Below are 26,859 nucleotides of genomic sequence, written 5' to 3' on the forward strand. Positions count from 1 at the left end.
ACACCAAGAATCCAACATCAATAATAATTTATTCTGTTGTGTGAGTTTCAAACACCTAGTTATGCCTTTTTGCCTTCTCACAAAATATGAAGTTTTATACCTCTACCCAAAAGGACATTTTTTTTGTCTCTTTCTCTGCTTTCATCTGATATTTAGTAGAAAGGCATTATTCTTTGGCCATTAAGTATAATCTAGTTTCATCTGATCATGTTAATTCTAACTTTAATTAGGGTGCTTTTCCTGAAAGGCTGATTTTTGTTTTGTTTTGCTTTTTGGACTTCTGCAAATCTTCTAATTTCCCAAAACTCTTGATTGGCTTTCTCTTGTGTGTATACCTGGTGCTGTTCTGACTACAGAAGCAATGGTATAATCAGAAGGAATTTTTGCTGATTTTGAGAGGCGTGGGAGAGGAAAGGGCTTGAAGATGCAGCCCTATTCAGTGCAAATCTTATTCAGCCACTCTTTTGCTTTCAAGGATTATATTTATAGCCATAAGGACTAGAGACTTAAGATTTTAAAGGAAAAAAACTGAGATTCTCTGTAGTCTGAATTCTGCACTCACAATCACACGTTCTTATATTGATTTTTCTCATCAAATTGACTCACCGCTCCTTGGTAGAGTTCAACTTCTCGGTCTGTAAAGTAGGGCATCTGCTTAAAGGGGTTGACAGATATAAGGACTGGTCCAATATAGGTCTGAGCATTGATTATTAAGGTCCAAGAGAAAAAAACATGTGATTTCTTTAATAAAGTTTGGGCTATAAAAACCTGGACAAGATTTGCTGCTATCTTGCCTGAAGTTTTGTAGGCCAAAGTAGCCCTAAGTAATGTTCCAATGTGCACCTAAAAAGTGGGAATGCTTTGATTTGTTGCCAGAGTAGCTTCCATAAGGTTCTTCACAGTGTGATTAAAAATGCAAAGGAATATGAAATTTAACACATGCAGTGATGCCTACCTTGGAAGCTCCGGAGCATAATTCTCCTTTTTCTTTTGGAATCAAAGCCAAGCCAGCAAGATACCCACAGACTCTTCCCTACATGGAGATCCTTCGGATTCATGTGTGAATATAGAAGTACATGTGGATATAGAGATATGTGTATTTTCCTTTACAGAGCAAAAGACCTAGTCTAATCTGGTTAGCAGCATCCTTTCAGTCTTGGCCTCTTCATTTCATGTCTCCCCATTTCATCCAAATTAGAGCCACGACATACTCCCCTCTTTGGAACATAGCTAAACCTGGCTTTTCTGTTACAAATCCCTAAGGAGGACAAAGTACTTTTAGTGTGGTTTATTGTTGTTTTTTTAAAAAAGAGTGGTTTATTGTTTTTTTTAAAAATAGAGTCTTGTTTTAGTTTTCATTTTTAAGTAAAAGCTGACACCTTCTGCTGTATTTGAGTATTGTTTCCGTGGGTAGTATTTATGTAAAATACTGCTATCCTGGGGATAATCTTGGGGATCTGGTGGGGGTATGGCTGCAAACTTAGCAAATGGGATGCAAAGGGAAATAAAAACTGGAGAGATCCAAAACAAACTCACTATTGACACAAAAGCTTGGTAGAAAAATGGGGGTTAGACATCGCTTTATAAGGCATCTGTCAAAGTCTGTATCTGTTTAGGGCAGGGTTTCTCAACCAGGGTTCTGTGGACCCCTAGGGCTCCAAGAGAGGTCACTAGGAGTTTCCTGGGAGATCTCAATTTATTTAAAAAAATATTTCAAATTTGAGCAATTTCACATTAAAGAGGTAAGTTTCATTCTTTATTTTTAGTTTAAGAACACTGTTAATGCATATAGACAGGCCTACACATGAAATGAATATAATACTTTTGTAACATCTGGCCTATATTTGAGCCTGAATGTGCAGGGGTTCCCCAAGGCCTGAAAAATATTTCAAGGGTTCCTCCAGGGTTAAAAGATTTGAGAAAGGCTGGCTTAGGGACTTCCTGCTGGCACCTCCTACCTTCTCTCCCAGTGTCTAAGCCAGTGTTTCTCAACCTTGGCAGCTTGAAGACATGTGGACTTCAACTCCCAGAATGTTCTGGGAGTTAAGTCCACATGTCTTCAAGTTGCCAAGGCTGAGAAACACTGGTCTAAGTGTTTCATTTTGAAGATCCAATTTTGAACATCCCATCTAGTGAAGAGACAACAGGGAAGTAGCAGTGAGAGGGTGCCATCACTATCTACAAGGGCATCTTATCCCAGGCCATTGCAAAGGCTAGAGAAGGTCCCATTTCTCATTCAGCTGGGCTACTCAAATTTAGACAGGATGAAGTTACAGGGTAATAAATAAAAATATTTATTACCGCACAACCACAACCACATTCAAACGCAAACAAGGAAATATAGAAGGCTATTTGTGCACAGTCTTAAACAAACCACTTGAAAGTTTTTGAAAATAAGAATTTGAACTTGGCTGGATTATGAAAAAAATAAAACCAAAGAATGCATACATCTGCAAAACTTTATATCATCATCACAATACAAAGCCAAATACTTTGGGGTGAAAGGTGAGGTCTATATTCAATTAATAAAGAATTATATATTTGTGTTCTGTAATTTCCCCTGACCAGTTTAGTGGAGTCCTGTTTTGGTTCTCGCTATTTTATATTTTGGATTTTATAGTTATTTTTTGTATATGTCTTAATATTATATGGTTTGGGGGTTTTTTTGGTTTATTGATTCTTTTTGCTCTGTACACCGCCCAGAGTCACATTGTTTGAGTTGGGTGGCCTTATAAGTCTAGTTAATAAATAAATAAGCAATCTTTTTAGGTCTTGAGTTCCAGCTGAACATGAGCAATGGCCTGGCTGCTCTCCTGCAAATTTCAGAACCTCGCAAGATCTCCAGATCTAGCGAGAATTCAGCAATCTCATCCATGGATCCTCAGGAGAGAAGACTTAAACCTCACAAGATCATATCTGAGATTTCAGCATTTGCCCACAAATGACATGAGATGGCATTCTCGTGGGAGATCTTATGAAATGGTCCTGCATGGAATGAAATAAAATCAACGCAGCAACCAATACGAAAACTGCCATCAGAATATTATTTATTAAAGGCAGTGGTGTTAAGAAAGCAGCAGGCCAAATCTTTAAGCACTCCCGATTAAGGAATATTTGACAGTTATGTCACTACCACCAACTGGTAATATCTTGGCAAGTATACTGGTGCATCAGCTATGGCAAGGATACGGCATTTCAGTCCTGCAATGCCAACCTAGTCTACCTCCAAGGTCTTCCTCTTCCCTAAAAGACCTGCCCGTTGCTCACCATTGTTCAGGGACTGCCAATTCTGCTGAGCCTCCTGCAGAATATTCAAGATCAGCTGACGGCGAGCCTCTCCTACTCCTTACTCTTCCCACTTGCAAAGAAGAATGGGCACAGGTAAAGCCAGTCTTTAGTGGAATCTGTCCTATCCACCAAAAATGAATGGGAGTTAAGAAGGAACCATGTGACCCATTATGCATTGAAGAAGATTGCTGTGGACACATTTGTCAGAGATGCTGCAAGTGCACCTTATGTGTAGAGAGCTGGACTGAATAAGGGGAGACAGGATCCAGCCCCAGGGCTAACTCCCATTAGTCCATCACACCTTCTTATGGCAAATCAGCTCCTTTCGGTGCATCAACTGTGAATGATTTTTGTCAAAACAGGCAAAATATGAAAATAAATCCGCAGTGGTGTGATTGGGTTTGCCCCACTATGGACAGAGTTGAGCGTGGCTTCCTTTCCCCAAATCTTTCTGCCCTTTTCTCATTTGCCTTTATGGCCACAGCATGTGAAGAACCATGCATGAAAAACCAAAAAGAGATTGAGACCAAATTCTTGTGCAAGCCTTGTTTTGGGGAGCCTCTAGGCTTTGTTTCTAGGTTGGGACCAAGATGAGACAATTAACTTTTGTTTCACAGAATGTAATTGACTAGAGCAGGGTTTCTCAACCAGGGTTCTGTGGCACCCTTGGGTTCCGTGAGAGGTCACTAGGGATTCCCTGGGAGATCACAATTTATTTAAAACATTATTTCAAATTTGGGCAACTTCACATTAAAGAGGTAAGTTGCATTCTTCATTTTTAGTTTAAGAACACTGTTAAGGCATACATACAGGCCAACCCATGAAATTAATAGAATAATTTTGTAACTTCTGGCCTATATTTGAGCCTGAATGTGCAGGGGTTCCCCAAGGCCTGGAAAATATTTCAAGGGTTCCTCCAAGGTCAAAAGGTTGAGAAAGGCTGGACTAGAGAGAGCTAAAAGCTAGTCCTTCCTGCTTTAGTTGTAAAGATTAATGAATTGGTTTAGTACATCTATGACCTCCACCTTCCCCAAGTTAAGCATATCATGTAAACAGTTAAGTGTGTCATGCAAAGCTTTAGCCCTGTGCGCATTTTGGAAGAAGCATTTCAGATCTCACACAAACACATCTTTTGGCTGTTCGTTAAACGATACCCGTCTTTTCCAGTTAAAGCAGTGTGTCTTTAATGCAACTGTTCAAGTGGCCACATCTTTTTTCGGGCTCATGCAGAATAAAGGCACACATGCTTTAATAAGCAGCAGAGTGGTGGTGTGCTTCTGCAGGTTCGAAGCACTTCTTGTGAATAATTTTTGAAATATGCATAGGGCTAGTTATCAAGTTAGCTATTTCACTTACTTTATTTCAGTTTGATGAAGTTTGGGGGTTTGTCTTTGTCACACTCATTTCTTTGTTGTGACCCCACTCTCTTTTTGCCGTGCAGACCTTGGTGCATCGACCGAAAAGAGAAATGCAGCCCTTAGAATCAACATTTCTGTATGCCTGGAATATCTGTCCTCATAAAAGTGTTTGATGAAGGCTTGGCTTCTTTTCATTTCTGACATAGACGCGGCCTTTTGGCTAAGATCGAGCGTTGTGTGTAGACGCTGCTAAGATTCATTACATTCTCTGAACTTTGCAAAGGTATAAAACTGTCTCTATAAATTTTTGCAAATGTTTTGCTTGGAGGAAACATACTGATCTAACAAGGGATTAATATGCAAAAGGCTTTGTCTGATCAAATATACTGAGGGTCCCTTTAATATCACCCCCCATCATTTTTTTCCTTTTAGAACAAAAGATAAAAGGATACAAAAATATAATCATCCATGAAACGTTTCTTCAGATTTTCAACTATGGCATCTTCATTAATTTTGGAGAGCAAGACCATGTCATCCACCCCACTCTGTTTGACATTGTGGCTCTGCCAGTGGAAGCGTTCCTTGCTGCCCTTTAAGGGAGAAGAAGAAAAGAGATTTCATCCATGAGAAAGTAACCCTGGGTTAAGTTAGCAATAAATCAGTTTTCTTTGCTCTGGCTAGAGTTGATGGAGTTATGTCCAACATACCTGGAGGGTATCAGGCTGAAGAAGAATGAGATAACATTTATCCCTTGCAGATTTTTTTTTTTTTTTTTACTAAAATCAAATTTTTAGTAAAAAATGTCCCTCTTTTAAGATATGTTGAAGACCCTCGTGACTCTCCAGTTGAAGTAAGTTTTTTATTCTGGACCTCTTTTTCAATTTCTGTTTTTCATGCTGAGATTGCTGTAAGTTTTGTTTCTTGTCCTAAATTTATTTATTTATTTAATTTTTATTTATTTTTTACTAATCAAATTTATCACCGCCCATCTCCCAAAAGGGACTCTGGGCGGTTTACAATAAAACATAAATAAAAATATAAAACTGTAAAACACTATAATACATAATAAAATAAATATAATAAAAACCTCGATGGCTGGAAGTTCTTTATGATTTGCAGGCAGAGCTGGGTCCTTCTAAGAAACTAACCATCCCCAGGAATGGCTACTCTGTCTCCCGCCCCAGGAATAATTACAGAACCAGGTCTTTAGCTGTTTCCTAAAGTCCAGGAGGGAGGGAGCCAATCTCACTTCCGGGAGAAGGATATTCCAAAGGGCGGGAGCTGTTGCAGAGAAGGCCCGCCTCCTGGACCCCACCAGATGGAATTCTCTTGCAGACGGGGTCTGTAGCATGCCCTCTCTGCATGACTGGGTGGGACGGGTTGATGTGATGGGGAGGAGATGGTCCCTTAGGTAACCTGGACCCGTGCCATATAGGTGATAACCAACACCTTGAATTGGACCTGGAAGCATACTGGCAACCAATGCAGCTCACGGAGCAAAGGGGTGACATGTGCTCATCTTGGGAAACCCAAGATCGCCCGCGCAGCTGCATTTTGCACCAGCTGTAGCTTCCGGATACTCTTCAAGGGTAGCCCCATGTAGAGCGCATTGCAGTAGTCTATATGGGAGATAACCAGGGCATGAGTGACCGTTCGAAGGGCCTCTCGCTCCAGGAAGAGGCATAACTGGCGCACAACATGAAGTTGCAGAAAGGCCCTCCCAGCCACGGCTGCCACCTGCTCTTCAAGCAGGAGCTGTGAGTCCAGTAGGACCCCCAAGTTACACAGCAGGTCTGTCTGGGGCAGTGCAACCCCATCCAGAACTAAAGATGACAATTTCCCAGAAATCGAGCCATTAATCCACAGCCACTCCGTCTTCCCCGGGTTCAGCTGCAACCTGATGTCCTCCATCCAGGCCCCCACAGCCCCCAGGCACTTGGAAAGGGTGGCCACAGCATCACTTACTTCACCTGTGATGGAGATGTATAATTGGGTATCATCTGCATATTGATGATACCTCACCCCGTAGTGACGGATGATCTCGCCCAGTAGTTTCATGTAGATGTTAAAAAGGAGCGGAGAAAGTACCGAATCCTGCGGCACCCCACAAAGGAGAGGCCGCAGGCCTGATCTCTCGCTCCCTATCAACACCGACTGAGACTGACCCTGGAGGAAGGAGGTGAACCAGCGCAGAACCATGCTGCCCACCCCAAACTCCCTAAGTTGGTCCAGAAGGATACCATGGTCGATGGTATCGAAAGCCACTGAGAGGTCAAGAAGAGCAAGGATGGATGCACTGCCTCCATCTCCCTCCCGCCAGAGGTCATCCATAAGTGCGACCAATGCCATTTCCGTCCCATAACCGGGCCTGAAATCTGACTGAAAGGGGTCTAGATAATCCGTTTCATCCAGAATCCTCTGGAGCTGCAAAGCCACCACTTTCTCAACCACCTTCCCCAAAAAGGGGAGGTGTGAGACTGGGCAAAAATTGTCCGGTATAGTAGGGTCCAGCGATGGTTTCTTGATGAGGGGGTGCACCAGCGCTTCCTTAAAGGCTGCTGGGAATACCCCCTCTCTCAAGGATGTGTTTACCATCGCCTGGACCCAGCCACATGTCACCTCCCGCGCTGCTTTCACCAGCCAGGAGGGGCATGGGTCTAATTGGCACGTGGTAGCGTTTACAGTCCGAAGGATCCTGTCCACTTCCTCGGGTTCAACAGGATCGAACTGGTCCCAGATAACCTGGGTATCTCCTCCGACTCTGTCTCACACTTGGAGTCCAATTTGGTCCGGATCTCAGCGATTTTATCCTGCAGGTGCCCCGAAAATTCCTCCACATGGCCCTGTAGATGGATTTCTGACTCCCCTTTCCCTGAAAGGGATCAGGTAATCTTAAACAGGGCCGCTGGGTGGCATTCTGCAGATGAAATAAGAGTGGAGAAGTACTGGCACTTCGCCGCTCTTACCGCCACAAGGTAGGCCTTAATCGCAGCTCTAGCTTGTGTTCGGTTGGGTTCGGTTTTTGTCTTCCTCCAGCGGCACTCTAGGCGTATCTTAACCCTCTTCAAAACCCTCAGCTCCTCTGTAAACCATGGGGAGTGCCGGGTTTGGGTGGGCAAGAGAGGCCCCACAGGCGCGATCCTGTCCAAGGCTCCGTCCGCCTCCCTATTCCAGGCAGCAGCCAGGGCCTCCGCTGGACTGTGCAGGAGAGACTCGGGTATAACCCCCAGCAACCTCTGAAACCCAGCCAGGTCCATCAGTCGCCGGGGGCGGACCAATCAAATGGGTCCTGCCTCCCTGTGGAGGGGGGCGGCATGAGAGAATCTCAAGGCCACCAGGGCATGTTCCAACCATGACAAAGGGGAAAGCTGTAATTCTCCCCTCAGATCATCTTGCCACTGCTCTGACGAGAAAACTAGGTCCGGGGTGAGGCCACTGTCTCTAGTCGGGTCCTGAATGATCTGGAACAGGCCCATGGCTGCCATGGTAGCCATGAACCCCTGGGCTGCTTCCGAGGCCCGCCCCAGGGAAGGCAGATTGAAATCCCCCAACACTATAAGCCTGGGGAACTCCACTGCCAAACCTGAGATGGCCTCCAGCAGCTCAGGCAAGGAGGTTGCTACGTAGCAGGGAGGCTGGTACAGCAGCAACACTCCCAACTGTTCTCGAGAACCCAGCTTGAAGAACAGGGACTCACACCCGGCCACTTGTGGAGCAGGACCCCTGATGGCCACTAGGGATTCTTGGATGACAACAGCCACCCCTCCTCCCCTGCCCTGAGGTCGCGGCTGATCCCAGACTCGAAACCCAGCCAGGTATACCTCCGAAAGAGCAACACCTCCTTCCACGCCCAGCAAGGTTTCAGTAATACACGCCATGTCTGCCCCCTCTTCTGTGATCAAGTCACATATGAGGGGGGCCTTCTTGTTTATTGACCTGGCGTTACAGAACAGCAGCCGAAAGTTAGGACAACCACGAGTCTGCTGTCCAGGACCCGGGTTCGAGCACAGAGGATCGGAACATGCCACAGGTAACAAGCACCGGGGGCATCTTCCTCTATGATGACCCGCCCTCTGGCTCCCGTCATATCGTCCCCTACCCGTCACCACCTCAATCACCTGCCTCGCCCTACAACCCCCGGGATCTCGAGGTCCATTAGCCCCCACTCCTGGACTCCTAAGATCACTGGTTAAGGATAGGGACCCTTCCATTCGTTCACACAACCGCACTGCAACTCACAGGGCGATGGGGGCCCCCCAGTGCACCAGCTCATACTCTTGGCACTAGTAGAGCCCAACCACTGCCCACACTCAGACACTGTGCCCCCCCTCGGCTTCTCTCACTACTCGGCAGGGGGGCTACCCAACCACTGCTCCTCACCTCTTGCCTCTCACTCAAGAAGGTGAGTGTTCTCACACTACCCATCCAAACCTGGGCACCCTCTCGCGTCTCTCACACCTGAGGGGACCCACCATTCACCATTTAGGGATCCCTAATAGCCTAATTATATCCTGGGACGGTTAGGGAGGGATGGTCAGTTAATTTGCTATAGTCTCTATCTCGATGTTCTCAAGACTGCCGGGCTTGCTTTATCGTGCTGCAGTTCATCGGTGCCTCAAACCCCCAGTCCGCCGTATTCTCAATTCCAGCCTCTTGTTCATTGTTCATTGTCTTGCGCCCCAAGTCGCATTGCCAAGGCCGGCCCAACGCTCCCAGCCAGCTGGTCAATCCACCGCTGCCAGATTCTTCCAGCCTCCAGAGTCCACCACACCACCCGGTTCTGCCGCCTTGCCAAGGCCAGACTAGCATCCCAGATTTGCTGCTCACTGCCAGCCGCCAGGCTGCCTGCTGCTCGCTGCCAGCCGCCTGGTTGCCAGCCACCCGGTTGCCTTGCTGCCAGCCGCCAGGCTGCTTGCTGCTTCGCCTGCCACCAGGCGCCCCAGACACTCAAAGCCACAAAGCCTTGCCGTGGAAACGCTACCACCCCCACTTCAACCGGGGGCTCTGGTGGAGGCAAGGATAGGAGGGGAGGGAGGAACGGCTCCCGCTCTGGATCCGATAAGAGGCCGCTGCAACAGGGCCCACCGCTTCCTACCACTCTGACGGGGGGGGGGGGATTTTGCCAACTCCCAACTTGGGCTCAGATTGTTGTCTTCAGCCCCCATAAAACCTTAACCTGCAAACGGAGGCTGGGGCTGCAGTTCGGGCAATCTCAAACTCACCCCCCACCCATCTCCTCCCATCGGGGAACTCTGGGTGGTTTACAACAATTGATTAAAAACAACAATCATAAAATACACAGTATAAAAATACAATAATAAATAATATAAATAAAATAAAGATAAAAAAGTCCAAGTGGTGAAATTGCTTTGCTTTTTTACATTTGTGGGTTGAATAAGTGAATAGGGAATAGTCGCCACTGGAGTACAATAGAAGAGAAAGAGTGACCAGGGATTCTGTTTGTGATGAGGGATTGTGTGCTGAAATGTGAGGGGTGAAATGCCGTTTCTTGAATAGCTACTGATTACAAGGGGTGTGTCCTGAAAGCTGTGATTTGCATTGTGAGTGGGTGGATGACAGCTTCCTGCTGAGTAAGCAGGGACTATAAAAAGAATATAAGGAGGTCTGGTTCTAGGGGAGAAGCTTACTGAGAAAGCTAACAGTTTGGAGAGGGGGGATTTAAGGGAAAATCACTAACACATTTTCTTTCTAAGTCAAGAGTTTGTATTTGTCTAAGATGAGAACCTGAGAAAAGAACAATCCAACAAAATGGTAGAGTTTCTACTGATTATGTTTGAAGAAGAAAGAAGGGAAATGGGTGGACAAGAATCTGAAATTGTGACCTGCATTGCTTGTGGCATGTGTGAATTCCTCCTGAATTCAGCATGGCATATATTTGCAATACACCCAAGCTTGTTGCAGAACTTGAAGAAAAATCAAAAGCTTTAAAGCAGCAGATGACCATACTTCAGTTGATGAAAAAGGCTGAGAATTTATCAGTTCAAAGAAAGGAGGCTTTACAGAGGAAACAGAGAAACGGAGAACAGAAGTGTTGTTTACCCTCCTGGTTGTTGGTATCCCTTTGTTATCTTTTGTTCTTTAAAAGAGAAATCCCATTATCTCTGGGAGATCTTTACAAGATCTCTTTGCCTTGCTGCCACCGCAAAATCCTTTTCCGGTTCAGAGATTCTCTTTTTCTTCTTCTTCTTTTATTTAGGTATGTCTTTGAGATAACATGACTAGGTGGAATGTGTGGAAGATAAAGGGCAGCAATTTTTTTTTCTGTATTGCATTTATACGACCACTCAACCTAACCACAAGACCCTGAGTGGTGTACAAAAATTAACAGACACAAACGAAAACAGCATATAGCATTAAAACCAACTAGTAATAAATAATGAAATGGTAACCAGTGCTAAAATATACTGCAACTCAACCAATTGGACCTCTACTCATCTTGACCCAAAGGCTTTGAGAAAAAGCCAGGTCTTGACTGCCTTTCTAAAGGCCTGCAGGTCTGGAGCCAGCCATATATTGGGGGAAGAGTATTCCAGAAGGTAGGGGCCACCACTGAGAAGACAACTGGTTAACAGTTAAATGAAATGAATAGACTTTTATCAAATAAGTTCAAATGATTTACAAATGGGTTCACTTGATTCTACAGTGTATTTATATCCAGTCAATACTTGCCTACATGGGCACAAAATATAATCTACCCTCTCTCCCTGGCAGGTGGAGGTTTTCTTAGCTAGGAATCTGTCTCTCTCAGAACCATCCTACCATCTGCACCTCCATCCTCCCCAGTTCCCTTCTTCATCTAGAATAGAAACTGGTGGGAGGTGCCCTGCATTGCCATGCTGTGAACGGCAGTTCCACCATGCCATCCTCACGAGAAACAGCCCTCCAGAAGGAAAACAGAGAAACAAAGGGGAAAGCTCAGGAGATGGAAGTAACAATCAGAAGCAGGAGACAGGGAAGATACTCTGCTCTGCTGGAACTCAGCAACAGAGTTTCAGAGTCCTGCAGACAAAACAAGAGTACTAAATACTTCCTCTGAGTATTTAGAGGAAAGAAAATAGACACTGCAGAATGGGAGATGGGAGGATGTAAGCCCTAAAAGGCAAAGAGGATGCAACTGTGTCCAATCAGAAAAAAAAGAAAGGAGTTGTACTATTTGGTGACTCTGCCCTGTGAGGAACTGAAACAAGCATATGTCACCCAAGTCCATCGGTCCGTGAAGTGTGTTCTCTCTCAGGAAATTCCTGATGTCTCTTGCTTTTTAGTTTTTTGTTTAATTTAATGGCAGGACACAAAGCACTCACCAAAAAAAAAAAAAGATCAGAAGTGATTACACAGTGAGAAAAAGCAAACTTAGATATATTTATTTATTTTATTTATATTTCAGATTTAGTCACCGCACACCTCACTCAAAGGGCGACTCTGGGTGGTTTGCAATAAAACAAGAATACTAGTTAAAATACGGTAAAACAATATTCTTAAATAAATCTTATACTCCTAGGTATAGATGGTAAATAAGTAGTTCTTGATTTACGGGAGCACCTTTATTATATTGATTAGAACAAACTAAATGAGACCAAAAAGAAAACTAATTGATAGATGAGAGAAAGATCTATATGATGACTAAAGATAGTGACTAAAACGCATTCCATCCTTAAGCTTATAATTAAATCTTGTCCATATAGAAACGTAACTTCTTGTTTTTAGGACACAGAGACTTTTTAAAAATAGGTAACAGACTCATATCCTAGATAGGTTCCTTAAAATCAGGAGGGTGTTTCCCCTCACTTGTGTTGATAACTTTTTCCTTCTGAGAACAGAAAAAGGCATGAGAAGATCAGCTATCCTTGACCTGGTACTGACAGGGAGGACTTGGGAAGTGAGGAAGTGGGGATAGCAGGAATATTGGAGGAACATGGCCAGGTAGTGGTGAGTGAGACAGATTTATTTACTTATTTATTTATTTATATTTCGAATTTAGTCACCACACATCTTACTCAAAGAGCGAATTTAAATCATCCTTAGCTGTCATGAGTATGGATGGTGAGCCGGAGGGGGCCCCTATCCAGGGGGAAAAACGCATGCATAGTTTAAAGGCTTTGAACTTTCCTTCAAAGAAACTCAGAGCAGACCCGCCTTGAGTTTTGGGTTTATCTGTGAGGGTTTCCCACGCTCCTTCAGTTTGGCAGGATTTTCTATCTACTAGAGCATTCAATAAACACTAGAGACCAACTCGCTGTCTCAGCGTGGTACTTTGCTCTTAGTTAGGACGTTAGCTGAAACAATACTCAGGTAGTATATTGATGCAGGATTTCACAGCTAGAGTCAAACCAGTGGGGATGAGCTTCTGGGCTAATAGACCATGGTTTAAGTATCTGGTATTTATCCTGATGTTTCACTGGCATCTGTGGTTGGCATCTTCAGAGGTGAAAGTGAAGTGTAGCACACTTCTTGGCAGCTGACTGGCAACTGAGCAGGAATTGGCTGAGTTCTTGTATTTGTCACAGAACTAATCTCTCATTACTGACAACAAAGGTCCACATAGTTAAAGCAATGGTGTTCGCTATAGTAACATATGGCTGCGAGAGCTGGACCATAAGGAAGGTTGAGAGAAGGAAGATCGATGCTTTTGAACTGTGGTGCTGGAGGAAAATTCTGAGAGTGCCTTGGACTGCAAGAAGATCAAACCAGTCCATCCTCCAGGAAATACAGCCAGACTGCTCACTTGAGGGAACGATATTAAAGGCAAAACTGAAATACTTTGGCCACGTAATGAGAAGACAGGACACCCTGGAGAAGATGCTGATGCTAGGGAGAGTGGAGGGCAAAAGGAAGAGGGGCCGACCAAGGGCAAGCTGGGTGGATGATATTCTAGAGGTGACAGACTCGTCCCTGGGGGAGCTGGGGGTGCTGATGACCGAGAGGAAGCTCTGGCGTGGGCTGGTCCATGAAGTCGCGAAGAGTCAGAAGTGACTAAACGAATAAACAACAACAACAATCTCTCATTGGACCATGTCATCAGAATTCTGGAAAGCCAGTTTCTGATTGGTTCTCTATCCAGGTGAATTTGCAATTGTCCCATCCAGGTGAATTTGTAATTGCTGGCAAAACCTCAGGATACTAGATACTTAGTCCATGGCCTATTAGTCCACAAACTTATCACCAATAAAATACTTAGGTAGCTTTTTCCTTCTATTCTGACACCATCCACAGGCAGCCTCAAGGTGCATAAAATCTGTCAGGCTTTACTCCCTCTTACCTTGGAGAGAAGTCATGGGATGGCAGTGACTTGAAACAAAGGAAATCTTGTTGCTAAGGACCAGCAAGGGGACAGTGCATTTCATGGGGGTATAATTATTTGCCAACAAGGATGGGTAGACAACATTTCAGCTTAGCACCTCTATGGGGAGGCACATCAGGGTCATAAGCACCGCCACCAGCAATGTTTCCCAATGTCTCATTTAACATACAAGATAAATTTAAAACAAATGCTTCCAACTTGCAGCACTTACTCTCAATTTAGTTTGTTTAGCTTGCTGGGGAATTCTGGGAGTTGAAGTCCACACATTTTAAAGTTGCCAAGGTTGAGAAATGCTGGTTTAGGCTAATGCATCTCCTTCACAGCTGACTGGCTACATATTTAAGAAGCTTGAGCTTTCTTCATTGTTGTTGCAAACAATGTAAGTTGATGGATTGTGCATGCATACTGAAAATAAAGATGCCACATCCTGTGTTGACCATCCAGTGCACAGAGAGAGACACTTGTTATCTTTTTCAGGGAGGAGCCAAGAAGAGAGTAAAAAAAAAAACTTGCAAAACTTTTCAGATCAAGTCACTGCTCAGAATACCTTTATCCTGCAGTCTTGTTTAAGTCTTATGAGGGATTAGATTCCAGCAATAGGCACAGCCAGGATGAAAACAAGGGAGAGTTAGACCTCTGATTTTAAAAAAAAATTGTTAAAACAATGTTTTTTTCCCCTTTGTTCAGGGTGCAGCATAAAAACATAGCCATTTGTATCTCATCCCTCTTGCATTACTTTGCTATCTGGAGCACAGAACAGCTTGGAGGCATTATCCTTAATAATCTGGTGGGGAAGAAGTGAGGAAGTAGGACCTGGTGAGACTCTGAAAGTCCATGTAGGATTGTATCTATTCCTTTTCCACCTGCATCTGTTACTCAGAAATGGATAATCTCTGACTGATAATCAGAGATGATTATTCAAACCAGTATTTCTCAGGCTGCCCCACTTCCAGAAAAGTAGATTCCAACTCCCAGAATTCTCTAGTAAAGCATGGTTGCTGAGAATTCTGGGGGTCGATATCCAAACACCTGGAAGCTGACCAGGTGAAGAAACACTTACCTAAATGCAGTTGGTGATTGTGTCATAGAACCATGCCTTCTCTGTGGTGGCACCTGCCCTCTGGAATGAGGTTCCCCTCGAGATCCAGATGACCTCCCACTCTGCTGTTGTTCAGAAGAGCCATGAAGACCCGGCTCTTCACCCAGACCTTTGGCCAGGGAGAGCGAGACCCCTCGCTTCATCACGCTTTCCATCTTTTATCTTTATCTTTTATTGATGTTATTATTATTTCTTTTTTTAATGGATGTTAATGTTATTAATTCTGTTTGACTGTTGTGAGGTGCCCAGAGTTGTTGGGAGTTGGGTGGTAGACAAGTTTAATAAATTATTATTTGATTCTATCGATTATTATTATTTGATTCTATCAGTCAACCTCCATTGGAAAACTGGCATTTGTCCTAACTCTTAATGTTCTCTGATACTGTATACAAATTACCCTAATATGTCCTTTTTCACATACACCAAAGATGTGTATCCTTCTCAAACATAACACTTCACTAGAACAAACTTCTGAGTGGGGGATAATAGGTACAAGCAGCACCCTATTCTAGCCGATTTCACCCATTTGCCCCCTTTAAAATCTGTAACCAAATTCTTATTCAAGTGTAAACTGCCTTTGCATATCAGTTCTAACCGACAGGTGTCCCATAAATAGTTTCAGAATTTCCAACTTCCTGGAGTGCCTCCAGGAAGCTCACAAGCAGGAAATGAAAGCAACAGCATTTCCTTGTAGGTTCCCTTCAAAAACCTCTCCACTGAATGAATTTGTTAAATGTTTTTTTCATATATATCTATCTCTACTGCTATTCATGTTCTGAAGATGAAAAGGTTTTCAGCCACTTAGAAAATGTCTCATAAAACTAAAATTGTGTGGTCTTTGGTTTCAAGGCTGGGAGAGAACCCAGTTAAATAACTGAGACCCATGTTTGTGTCACCAGTCTGCTAAGGTCTGGCACAGAGGAAAGATTATAGAAAGGGCAGCTGCAGGACCACCAGAGCTAGATCAACTGCAAACATGGAAGAAAGGAGAGACATAAATGGCCATGGAACTGATGTCACAGTTTAAGTCAAGAAACAGTGTGGTTTGGGGACAAATGATGTCCCTCCAGAGTGATCTTTGTCTCCTTGTGGCAGCCAACCAGATCCCTTGGAGGTGCTCACAATCAGGAGATGGAAACAAATTTCTCTCCTGCTACTGTTCCCCTGCAACTGGTTTTTAGAGACATGCTGTTCCCATTCTAGAGGTCATGTCAAGTCTTTAAGACCAATAGGCCGTCTCGGACACTTCACACATTTATCCCATCCCTTTTTAAAGCCACCCAAGTTAGCAGCCATCACATTTAGCAGTAATGAGTTCCATACATTGTTTGAAGAAATGCTTTCTTTGGTCTTTTCTAGATTTCCTTCAGTTAGCTTCATTGGGTGAGCTTTGGTCCTGGTGTTTTGAGAGAGGAAGGAAACTTCTCCAGGCCATATGTGATTTTATCTATCTCAATCAGATCCTTCCTCAGTCTTCTTCCTTTCCAAACTAAAGAATCCCAAACATTCCAGCCATTTCTTGTAGGGAAGGTATTCAAACCCCTTTCCCCAGTCATTTTGATTGCCCTCTGCTGCACTTTTTCTAGCTCTGTATTTCAAAGATGGTGGCCTGAACTGAACTTGGTATTCCAGATATGGACTTAGTATTGATTTGTATAATGGCATTGAAATCTGATTTTATTTCCAGTCCCTTTCTGAATGATCTCTAGCACGGAATTTGCCTTTTTCATAGCTGCTGTACATTGAGTCAACATTGTCTCTGAACTATCCACTATGACCCAAGATCTTTTTTGGGGGGGCAGGTCAATTACCAACAGCTCAGACTCCTCATGCACAGCGAGCCTAGGTCGGCATTCCCCTCTTGATACAGTCTAGATGGATTGGGCTTAAGCTCTCATTATCCCCCAGACAACATGAGAACTATGACAATGATTTTCTCCCCATTGGTTTTAGCAAGAGATCTTGAGATGGCTGATATGTATGTGGTTTGGTTTGGTGGTATGAGTCTGGAAACAGGTAAAGTTGAGTTAATATTTTTCATGGCATCCTTCCAGCTCATATTTGGAATCCTTCACGTCTCTTTCTCCAACACTGAAATTCCAACCACAGAGAAACATTGACCTTTATGACTTCTTGGGTAATAGGGAAGATTCTGAGATTGGACTGTCCTCTCCAAGGGCAGGTATCTTGCTCAATTTTCAATGTCTGCTTTGCTCCCAAGTCTCCAAAGAAATATGTGAAGGTCTTCTAACAATAAAGTTCTTCTGGAATGATTGCACTTGACTAGTGGGGAGCCTGGTCCCATGAGAATATAGCCTTGGATCCATCTCTCCAGGAGGTACCTTTTGATTTTGAGAAGGAATCTGAGTTGGACTCAAGTGTGCCATTGTTGGAGGGTGCAGGCTCAGTTAGCCAAAAGTATTCATTCAAGAAACAAAAAACTGGCCGCCTTGTAAGATACATTTAGGGCCATGTTCCTAGTCTGTAGGAATTTTGCAAGGAGCTCTCAAGGTGAGTTTTGACAGTCACTATTGGCTTCTAAACTTGCCAGCTTTCTGGCTTGGCTTCTGACTCTTGGATGTGTCTTGCTCTCTGTCTGCCAGCCCTTCAAGGTAATCCAGACAAGAACCCAATACCATGAGTACTAATGCTATCTTTATTGTAAGGTTACAGTAACAGAATCTTGCAAGTCCAGGGAACTAAGGAGGGGCCCTTCTGAGATGCTTCCCACATCCCCATTCCTTCTGTGGGTTGAGGTGTCTCTTATCTGACCATTGACGTGGTTGCAGCTCTTCCTCCTCCTGTCTCAAGGATATCCCCACAGACCATTACATGGTCTTCAGACTCTTCCATCACAGAAAGCCATACTTGCTTAAGTATGATTTGTTGAATAAGCCATTTTCTGAATGTGCAGAATATGCTTAGCCAAAACCATGGTCTATCAACCAAAATAGCAGAATTCACACAAGATGCTGAATCAAAAACAGCCATTAGAACTTAGTATAGGAGTCCTTGCTTAATGACCATTCATTTAGTGATGGTTTGGCTTACGATGGTGCTGAAAAAACCAACTTATGACCAGTTCTCACATTTATGACTGTTGCAGCATCCCATGGGCACGTGATCATCATTTTGACCTTCCCAGCTGGCTTCCAGCAAGCTAAATCAATGGTGTGATTCACTTAACCATGTGGTTCGCTTAATGACCACCACAAAAAATGTCATAAAATTGGGTCAGATTAATGACCGCTTTGCTTAGCAACTGAAATTCCAGTCCCAATTGTGGTCGTTAAATGCGGACTACCTGTATGTTATATGAACCAGACTGATTTATCTTGAGAACTCATTAGCTTGAGAACTCATCTAATCCAGTCAGTCAATCATGCCCTAGTCATCTCCCATATAGACTACAGTAATGAGCTCTACATGGGGCTACCCTCAAAGAGTATCCGGAAGCTACAGCTGGTGCAGAATGTGGCCGTGCAAGCAGTCTTAGGAGTCCCAAGGAGGGCACACATAACACCATTGCTGCGCAAGCTGCCTTGGGTGCCGGTTTGCTTCCAGGTCCAATTCAAGGTGTTGGTTATCACCTTTAAAGCCCTATATGGCATGGGTCCAGGTTACCTGAGGGACAACCTCACCCCTGTGACATCAACCCATCCCACCTGGTCAGGCAGAGAGGGCATGCTGTGGACTCTGTCCATGAGGGATTGCCAATTGGCGGGGTCCAGGAGGAGGCCCTTCTCTGCCATCACGCCCGCCCTTTGGAATAAGTTACTCCTACAGGTAAGACAGGTCCCCAGTCTCCTGGCCTTCAGGAAGGGGGTTGAAACCTAGTTATGCCACCTGGCTTGGGGTGGGAGGGGAGATAGCTATGCATGGAGGTGGTTGGCACCATGATGGTGCCAACAGTAAGATCTTGATTTGCCATCTTGTATTTGTGTTTTACATTTGTATTTTTATATGTATATTATATTTATATATATATTTATATTTATTGCATTGTATTTTTAATATTTTATTTTTATTATTGTAAACCGCCCAGAGTCATTGTATACAAGATGGGTGGTCATGTGTAAGCCTTAGCCTGCTATGAGCATAACTTTTGACTTTCAGCAGCCTAGCAATATGGAATTAGAGGTGTGATATATCCTGTAATCACCACACTCAAGTTGTCATTTTCGTATTATTGGGCAGACACCACTGATTATAGTGTTGCCCACCTTGGAAAGCCTCAGGAACATAGCCTTTTTTGTCTAGGGAATGAAAGCTGAGGCCCTAATGTGTCCAAAGACATATCCCCCCACACCATTTTATTTTTGCAAGTTGCTTTTAATTAAAAATATGGTTTTGTGATCTGGTGGCCCTACCTTAAATCTCTGCAAGGAGTAAGACACTTGTTTGCCCATTAAATCTGCCCAAACCCCACCAATGCAGCCCCTTAATTTTCCCCTAGTCCTCCCAGTAACACAATGGTAACACCAGCCACACTGTCTTAGGCCTTACAGGACAAAACTGAAGAGTGGGTCCCATCTGCAATTAAATTGCCAACTCTTATTCTTGAAGCTTTAAAGATAGCAAGTACCTTGAAGTAGGTTTGGTAAAGAATGAGCATTTTAAGAACTGTTCTCGATTCACATACTCCTCTTAGCTATGCTTTTGTGAACCACATTTAGCTCCATTTGCCTTTAGCAAGCTAAGTCATAAACAAGCAATCCATATAGTGGATTAGTGTGACATATGACCCTAGACTTGGTGGAACACAATTCTACTGCCAGGAACCAGTCAGAATTCAAGTTGCACACAAACTTCTCCACCTTACAAATCCTTGGCACTATCAAGGCTGAGTATCTCCATCTCAGGTGGGGTGAGCAAACACAGAATAGCAGGTTGCCTCATTTTAAAGAGGGGAAGTTACGTCCATTTCCACCTGAATGGCCCCCACCCTTAAAATTACTTAATTGCACCCCTGAATCAAATTAGGAGAACAAAATCCTAGACACAGACAGAAAGCAAAAAGGACTTTCCACCATGTACTAGGAGCTGAGAACTGTAGGCCTGTAGCTTGCAAAGCATCGTTTATTACCTTCTTCTGAGTTTTGACATTGTGGTTTGAAGAACTTCAGTAAAGGGAACGGAAAAAGGAGAACTGTTGGAAGGGGGCGGGTGGACATTGAGAAAGTCGGGCTCTGCATTTCCCAGGGCAGTTTCGAAAAGACGAAAAGCAAGCAAGCAAGGAACCAAACTCAAGCAATCAAATTTCTAAACTAGCAGTGTTGTGCAAGGCTTTAAAACATCAAAAAGGCACACCCGGCCCCTCCAAGAAAGTAGTTTGCAGAGCAGGCCGTAAAACACAGCTCCATATGAACAGCTGATCCAGACTTTGCTTCCTTCAACTCAAAAGACACATCTAACCATTTTGAGGAATGTAGAGCTTTCTGATTTTGCACGTGAGCTTCAGGCATTTCTGGTGGCTTGACTACCAACTGACTGAGGGTCTAGTTCTCACCAAGGTGAAGAACCTGGGGCTGTGCTGAACTACTTCAGTGCAAAGGGAAGGAGGAGGAGGAAACATGCGACTGAATCTACCTTTATATAAACTAATAAGAATATTAATAATAATAATCAAAGAAGAAATTATTCCAAGGACATAATAGAGAAGATGCACATGAAGAAGAAAGATGTCAGAATTATCTTAGTCTTGGTACTTTTATTTCCTGCGTCTGGGTTTTTTTTTTTTAATAAAAACTTTTTTTTTTTTAAGGGAAGGATTGTTCCATTTTATGAGCAATTCTCTCAGTCCAAAGCCACATGACCCAGAAATATAGCAGGTTGGCTACCTCATTAAGGATTAGATTCACAGGAGATCCCTTGGAAAGAACAGCATTTCCCCCGCTTGATTCTGACCTGAAAGTGCTGATGTTCTCTGCAGGTATATTCTACCAGTGGCTGCTGTTAAATTTTGCAAAATAAAATTGCAGAATTATGTTGTTCTTAATGTTGTTTAGGAGTGTTTCCTCAGTGCCTTCCAGAAAGTTGGCCTACAACACCCATTAGTCTGGACAGCGTGATCAGTTCCTAACACGGTGGAAGTTTCAGAAAGTGACTTTCTGGGAAAAGCTATATTAGTCCAAAGAACATAAGAATTTATGGTTGTTTATAGTCCTAATCTAGCATTCCAACAGCGGGCAACATCAGCCTTCTTCAATCTGATGCCCTCTAGATGTATTGGGCTTTAACTTCTTAATCTCCAGATGACTGGATGGAGGAATTTGAGACTTCATCCAATACACATGAAAGGTGCATAGGAGAGATTCCTGGCTGACATTATCAGATGCTTTGAGAAACATCAAGCAAAGAATCCTAGTGATGGCCATCTCTTGAGTCTTAGAGTGGTGCGACAGAGATCGACAACAGGATGCCTATGGTTTTAAGGCCATCCACAGAACCTACCCATGCACCCCGTATTAAATAATTTATTTCCTTTTTAAAGGCTGAAATCATGAGATTTCAGAGTTCTTGGATTAGATTGTACAGAATTCTAGAGTTTGGGTCTGAAAGTCCTGTGATAAGATCCCCCAAAGTCTCATAACATTTAACAATCTTGCAGGGTTTGGAGTGATTGAAAAAACAGGGAATCCATCTCTGAACACGAATATTCTATTTATTTTATCTACCAAACTGCATCACAGAACTGAAACACACATGATCTAAACTGAGGAATTCTACCCAGGATAACAAGACTGACTGTCACCAGAAAAGAAAAAAATGTATTTCAAGGCAAGGAGAGGAAATTTCACCCAATACCCCAAATTTCTGAAAGCAAAATAATGTTCTAGTTCACTCTAAGAGTCCCCATCCAAAATGAATTTCCTACTGATTTGAATGGAATTTTCAAACAGGTCCTTCAAGTCTCAGCCTGATTTAACTTCCAGCTGGCGTTCAGTAATGGTGTAGATGTGAACATTTATTTCAAATATCTACAAGGGTCCAGCAATATTAATATCAATGCATGTGTGTTTGTGGTCATCTTTGCAGGAAAGATACTCTCTTATCCTCCTCTTCTACTATCTATGTGTAACAGGACATTAATCCCAATTTTTTGAGTGGTTCAAAATAGGATGTCAAGATTTCATGCACCACTGTCCTCACCCTCCTGCTCTGTACCAGTTTTTTTGGTCTGATGGGACTTACCATGGCCTTCTTCCTGTCTGCTCTCCAGCTTGGTGGCCAAGATTAACCTACCACCAAGATGGGCCAATTACCGTCTCGATTCACCAAGTTTTCCCAGGGGACATGACAGACTTGCTAGCAAGAGAGTTTTCACTCCTTTAACAGCAGCAAGAGAGAAACAGAAATGGAACAACAGTCACAGAGGAAGACTTCCTCTATTCCCCCCCCCCTCTTTGCTCAGTTCCCCTTCATTTCCGTATTTTGGGTAAGTAAAAAAGAGGTGTGTCCTCTCTTGTCAAAATGAGATTAAACTAGCATGTTGGAAACCTGTGCTGAAATAAATCCGGATGTATGAAAAAGAACCCACCCTTGTTTTTTAAAACTACCACCTTCAGAGAAGCACACAATGATTCATCAGACATGAAACTATTACCAAGAGGTACTTTTTCAAAAAAAAAATGAGGGTGTCCTAAATATTCAGCTCCTTAAAAAGAAATAGGGCAGGGGAGTTGCTCTTTTCTGACAAATGCAGGTTGCTTTACTTAAATTCAGTGGAAAATCATCAATTTTCAGAGGTGGAGGGTAGGGCTAAAAGCAGCACATTATCGTATCTGCACATTTCAAGGTATTTATTTTGCAATACAAGATTCCCTTCTGCACCCACCCCCCCGGTATGGATTGCATCTATTCTCTGTTAAGATTGCAATAAATAACCTTGCAAAAACCTTGCAATAAACTTGCAAGATTCTGTTAATGTGACCTTACAATAAAGATGGAGCTAGTATTCCTTGTTGTGCTTCTTGTGTGAACTACCTTGAAGGGCTAACATCAATCTTGCAAGTCTGAAAGTCTGAAAGTATTTCTCCCCTCCTCTCCTTTTATTCTCTGGAAAACGAGGGACGGTCCCTTCTGAAATGCTTCCCACACCTCTTCTCCTTCTGTGGACTGAGATATCTTCTATATGATGGTTGTCCATGGTACGGCTCTTCCTCCTGTCTCCCAAGGTCATTCCCACATACCATTTACAGGTTCTAACCCTGTTATCTCAAGAAAAAGAAATCATGTACCATAAGTAACCAAACTTCAGTCTGCTATCATAACCTTCTTAAATCTTTTCTCTAGGCTAAGTATTTTCAACTTTTCCAATTAGTAATCCTAGCTTGGCTTCTAGGCTCCTCCACATACTAATTATCCCTTTCTGGATGTGCTCTTGAGCTGGACACTATTTAATATTCATCAAGGTAGGGGTGTCCATGGGGGAATGTCAAAATCTACAAGAGGGTGGGCATAGCACTGTAATCCAAGCCCTGCCCCATTTTGTATGTGCATGTGATGTCAACATATGTATAAAAGGGGTGAAACTTGGATCACCATGTCTTGCCCACCATCTTGCAGATTTTTTAATAGTAATTTTATTAAAAGATTACATTTAAAAAGATAAAAACTAATACAAACTAAAAGAAAAGAATAAAAAGAAAAAATAGAAAGTGCAGAAAAGAAAAAATAGAAAGAAAAATAGAAAAGAAAAAATAAGTATAAAGAAAAAAAAGAAATATATAAAGAAATGACTTCCCCTTCATCACAACAAATATAAACAATTTTAATAACTTATCACTTTCTCTTAAAATACAACAAAATATCTCTTCTTTCCGTATCCCATCTCTTAAATATAAACAAATCCTTAAAGCCTCATCATTCAGTTCTGGTCAGCAAAAGTCCATTAAGGGTTACCAATAACATATCTATTTTAACCTTGATCAAATAAACCAACTTTATATTCCTTCCTTTTAACAATCCTGATCTTTAGTCCCTTCAAATAATGCCCTAGATATTGATTTCTTTTCATTTTTTCTTTGTCCCTTCTCACAAATTTCTTCAAAGCTTTAACAAGTCTCTTTTGTAAATCTAATATAGGAAAGTTATCCAGGTTTTGGTTTGTTATTTGTATATCCCTTTTAATTATTAAGACATCAGCTGGTTTCATCTGTATGTCCAGTGCAGCTGTGATGGAATGAGAGGGTGACCTTGGAAGATGGAAAGAGAAGCCACCTAGGGAACGATCGGATAAAAGGGAAAGGAGCCCACAACAGAGTAACAGCCAGAGAAAGAAACTTAGGAAGGACCTGCCCTAACTACTCAGGCAGTAAATATGGAGGGTGGGTGGTTTGTACTTTCAGACTTGCAAGATTCTGTTAATGTAGCCTTACAATAAAGTAGAATTAGCTTTTCTAGTCATGTTGCCTGTCTAGGTTACCTGGGAGGGCTGACAGTAGCATCTTTTTCCATATCATTCTTGTAGCCTGTCATTTTTAAATCCATTTTCAGATCAGTCTCAGTCTGGTCCGGTAAAACTTATTTCTCTTCCATAACATCTTTTAAACACAGTGTGGAAAAGTGAACTTATCACCTGGAATGACCAAGCATTTTTTTCCCTCCTGGGATCCAGAGTTTTGGTGCTACTTGGAAGGAGGGTTGAAACAGCCCCACCCTCTCCTTTACTGGAGAGTTTGTTCTATTGTGTAAAAAAAGAACTGAAAGCAAGCATGGGTGTGGGTGTGTCAAGAAAGGAGATATGCCTGGAAGACAGCAGTGACTCAGGAAAGAGAAGGTTCCAACCCAAAGGCATGCAGCTCAGCGGGACTGCAGTCTTCAGGCAGCAAGAGAAAAATGTCAATTCTTGGAGCTTCAAGACTTCTGAGGAGCAGAGGTGAGAGACGGGGAGGAAAAGAGCAAGCTGGCAAATTGAACCTAGGCCACTGCGTGCAGCAGCCCAGGCGCAGAGCTCTACAAGCCATCTCCAGGAGCAGAGGACTGTGAGTGCTGGAGGAAGAGAAAAGCCCATTTGCATGTCTATAAAGCAGTGGAAAGGGTTTTCCCATGCACATGGATTGAGATTGGCTACAAGAGCTGAAGACCTGGGAGAAAAGGAAAAATTTTAAGAATAGTTAAGCAAACATAGTGCTAACATAGGACTAGGAACATAGAGATAGAAATTTATAGATTAAATAAGAATAGAAATAGAATAGAGGTAAACTTAGAGTAATAGGAAGGCACTAGAATAAGATAGGAATTTAAGGTAGTAGAATAAAGGAGGAGTTAAGATAGAATAAGATAGGAGTTTTATTTTGTACAATAAAAATTTTATGTGGGAAAAACAAATAGCCTTTGGGTCTGTGTTCTGTATCATATTAAGAAAAATGGTAATACACAGTCTATCTATAGAGGCAGACACTCTTAAAATTAACTTCAGGGTCTGTTGTAAAAATATCCTTCAACATCTCCAATGTTAAAATATTTTGCTCCAGTCTGTATTATTAAGTCAAATTTAAGTGTTCTTATCCTTTAATTATAATCTTTAGTTCCTTCTAGTTCCCTCTAGTGTCCAACCTTCAAAATCCCATCCTATTATGTTTTTTTTTAAAGGAATTCAAAAGAAAAGCATTTTCCTATGGGAAGGATTCTTATAATTAATTCCAAAATCTTATTTCAAATCCATCTGGACCCTTAGTCCATTTGTAACTTTCCAAAATCAAAGTCCTAATCTCCCTTTTGCTGTTTATTCCAAAAGATTTTTTTTTAAAGTCTTTAAACTTGTATTTAAAACTTCTTTCACTAAGTATTGAAGGAAACATACTCGGTGCTGTAAAACTTGTTGATCCAAAAGTTCCCAATAGCTGAAAAGCAGGTCACAAGCACTTTCCGAAAGTGATTAGAAAAGGAAGGATCCTTTTAAAGGTGCTGTGGTCTGAGCAAAAAGATGGCTATTCCCTTGTCTCCCAGAGCAGGCCCGCAACTAGGGTCTGTGTCATCTGGGGCAAACATGGATTCCGCGCCCATTTTGGTGCCCCCCCCAGCGCGGCACCCAGGGCACATGCCCTGCTTTCCCCCCTCCCCCACCCAGTTGCAGCCCTGTCCCAGAGCTCTAAGCCCACCAGACACCACTGTCTTGAGGTCTCCTTGCAAGAGGCAATTGTATGGAGCACTTGTGGGCAATCTGAAATCCTCTCCTTGTCCGAAGAGGAATTACAAAGAGCTGGTCTACTAGCTGGCTCTTCATTCCACTGCAGTCATCGGCTCCACTTTTAGTGGAGCCATCTTCAGTTCGCCATTTCTTCCCTGGAAGTCCACCATCTTGCAGATTTTGACCTCCCTCTGGGATGCCACTATGTTTAAACTTATACTTACTTTGAAATTCGTTTGTTAGTTACTTTGAATTCACCCTACAGCTTAGTATTAAGTGAAGCTCCTAAATCTGCTCTTTTCTGTTCTGAGAATTGGAATGCTTGTGTTTTCCTCTGGTGAATGAAGGTACTAAGTCATAAGAGTCTGTATGAATGGGCAGTTGTAGAAGTCAAAATTCAAAGTAAAAAACTCAGACCTGGGCTGGTAGGTAGTCCTTTATTATAAAACTCATGCTGTAATGTCTCTCTCTCTTTCAAATGCTTTTGTCTTGGAAATAGGATTTTTAAACAATTTCTGTAATAATTATAATACATCTGTGTATATTTGTATATGAAATTATAAAAAAAAACATCTTTGTTGCAAGCACCAGAACAGAATTCCCTGTCTGAGCAGAAGTAAAATCTCAAACTTCATTTAAATCATCTCTTGTGAGTCAGTCA

General features: G+C 42.7%; 1 protein-coding gene across 2 annotated transcripts in view; it reads right to left on the minus strand.

Annotated features, from left to right (window-relative positions):
• The window catches only part of MYO1F (myosin IF), a 58,712-nt gene extending 36,252 nt beyond the window's left edge, over window positions 1-22,460 (minus strand). For both annotated transcript variants that reach the window (XM_063290792.1, XM_063290791.1), the window contains exons 1-3: window positions 22,259-22,460; window positions 5,099-5,236; window positions 607-696 (exon numbers count right to left, since the gene is read on the minus strand). In XM_063290792.1, the coding sequence (XP_063146862.1) occupies window positions 607-696; window positions 5,099-5,236; window positions 22,259-22,261 (231 nt within the window). In that variant the 5' untranslated portion in view covers window positions 22,262-22,460. The remainder of the gene's footprint in view (window positions 1-606; window positions 697-5,098; window positions 5,237-22,258) is intronic.
• Window positions 22,461-26,859: the final 4,399 nt, after the last annotated feature.

This window comes from Candoia aspera, chromosome 1 (assembly GCF_035149785.1).
Source record: "Candoia aspera isolate rCanAsp1 chromosome 1, rCanAsp1.hap2, whole genome shotgun sequence".
Lineage (NCBI taxonomy): Eukaryota > Metazoa > Chordata > Lepidosauria > Squamata > Boidae > Candoia > Candoia aspera.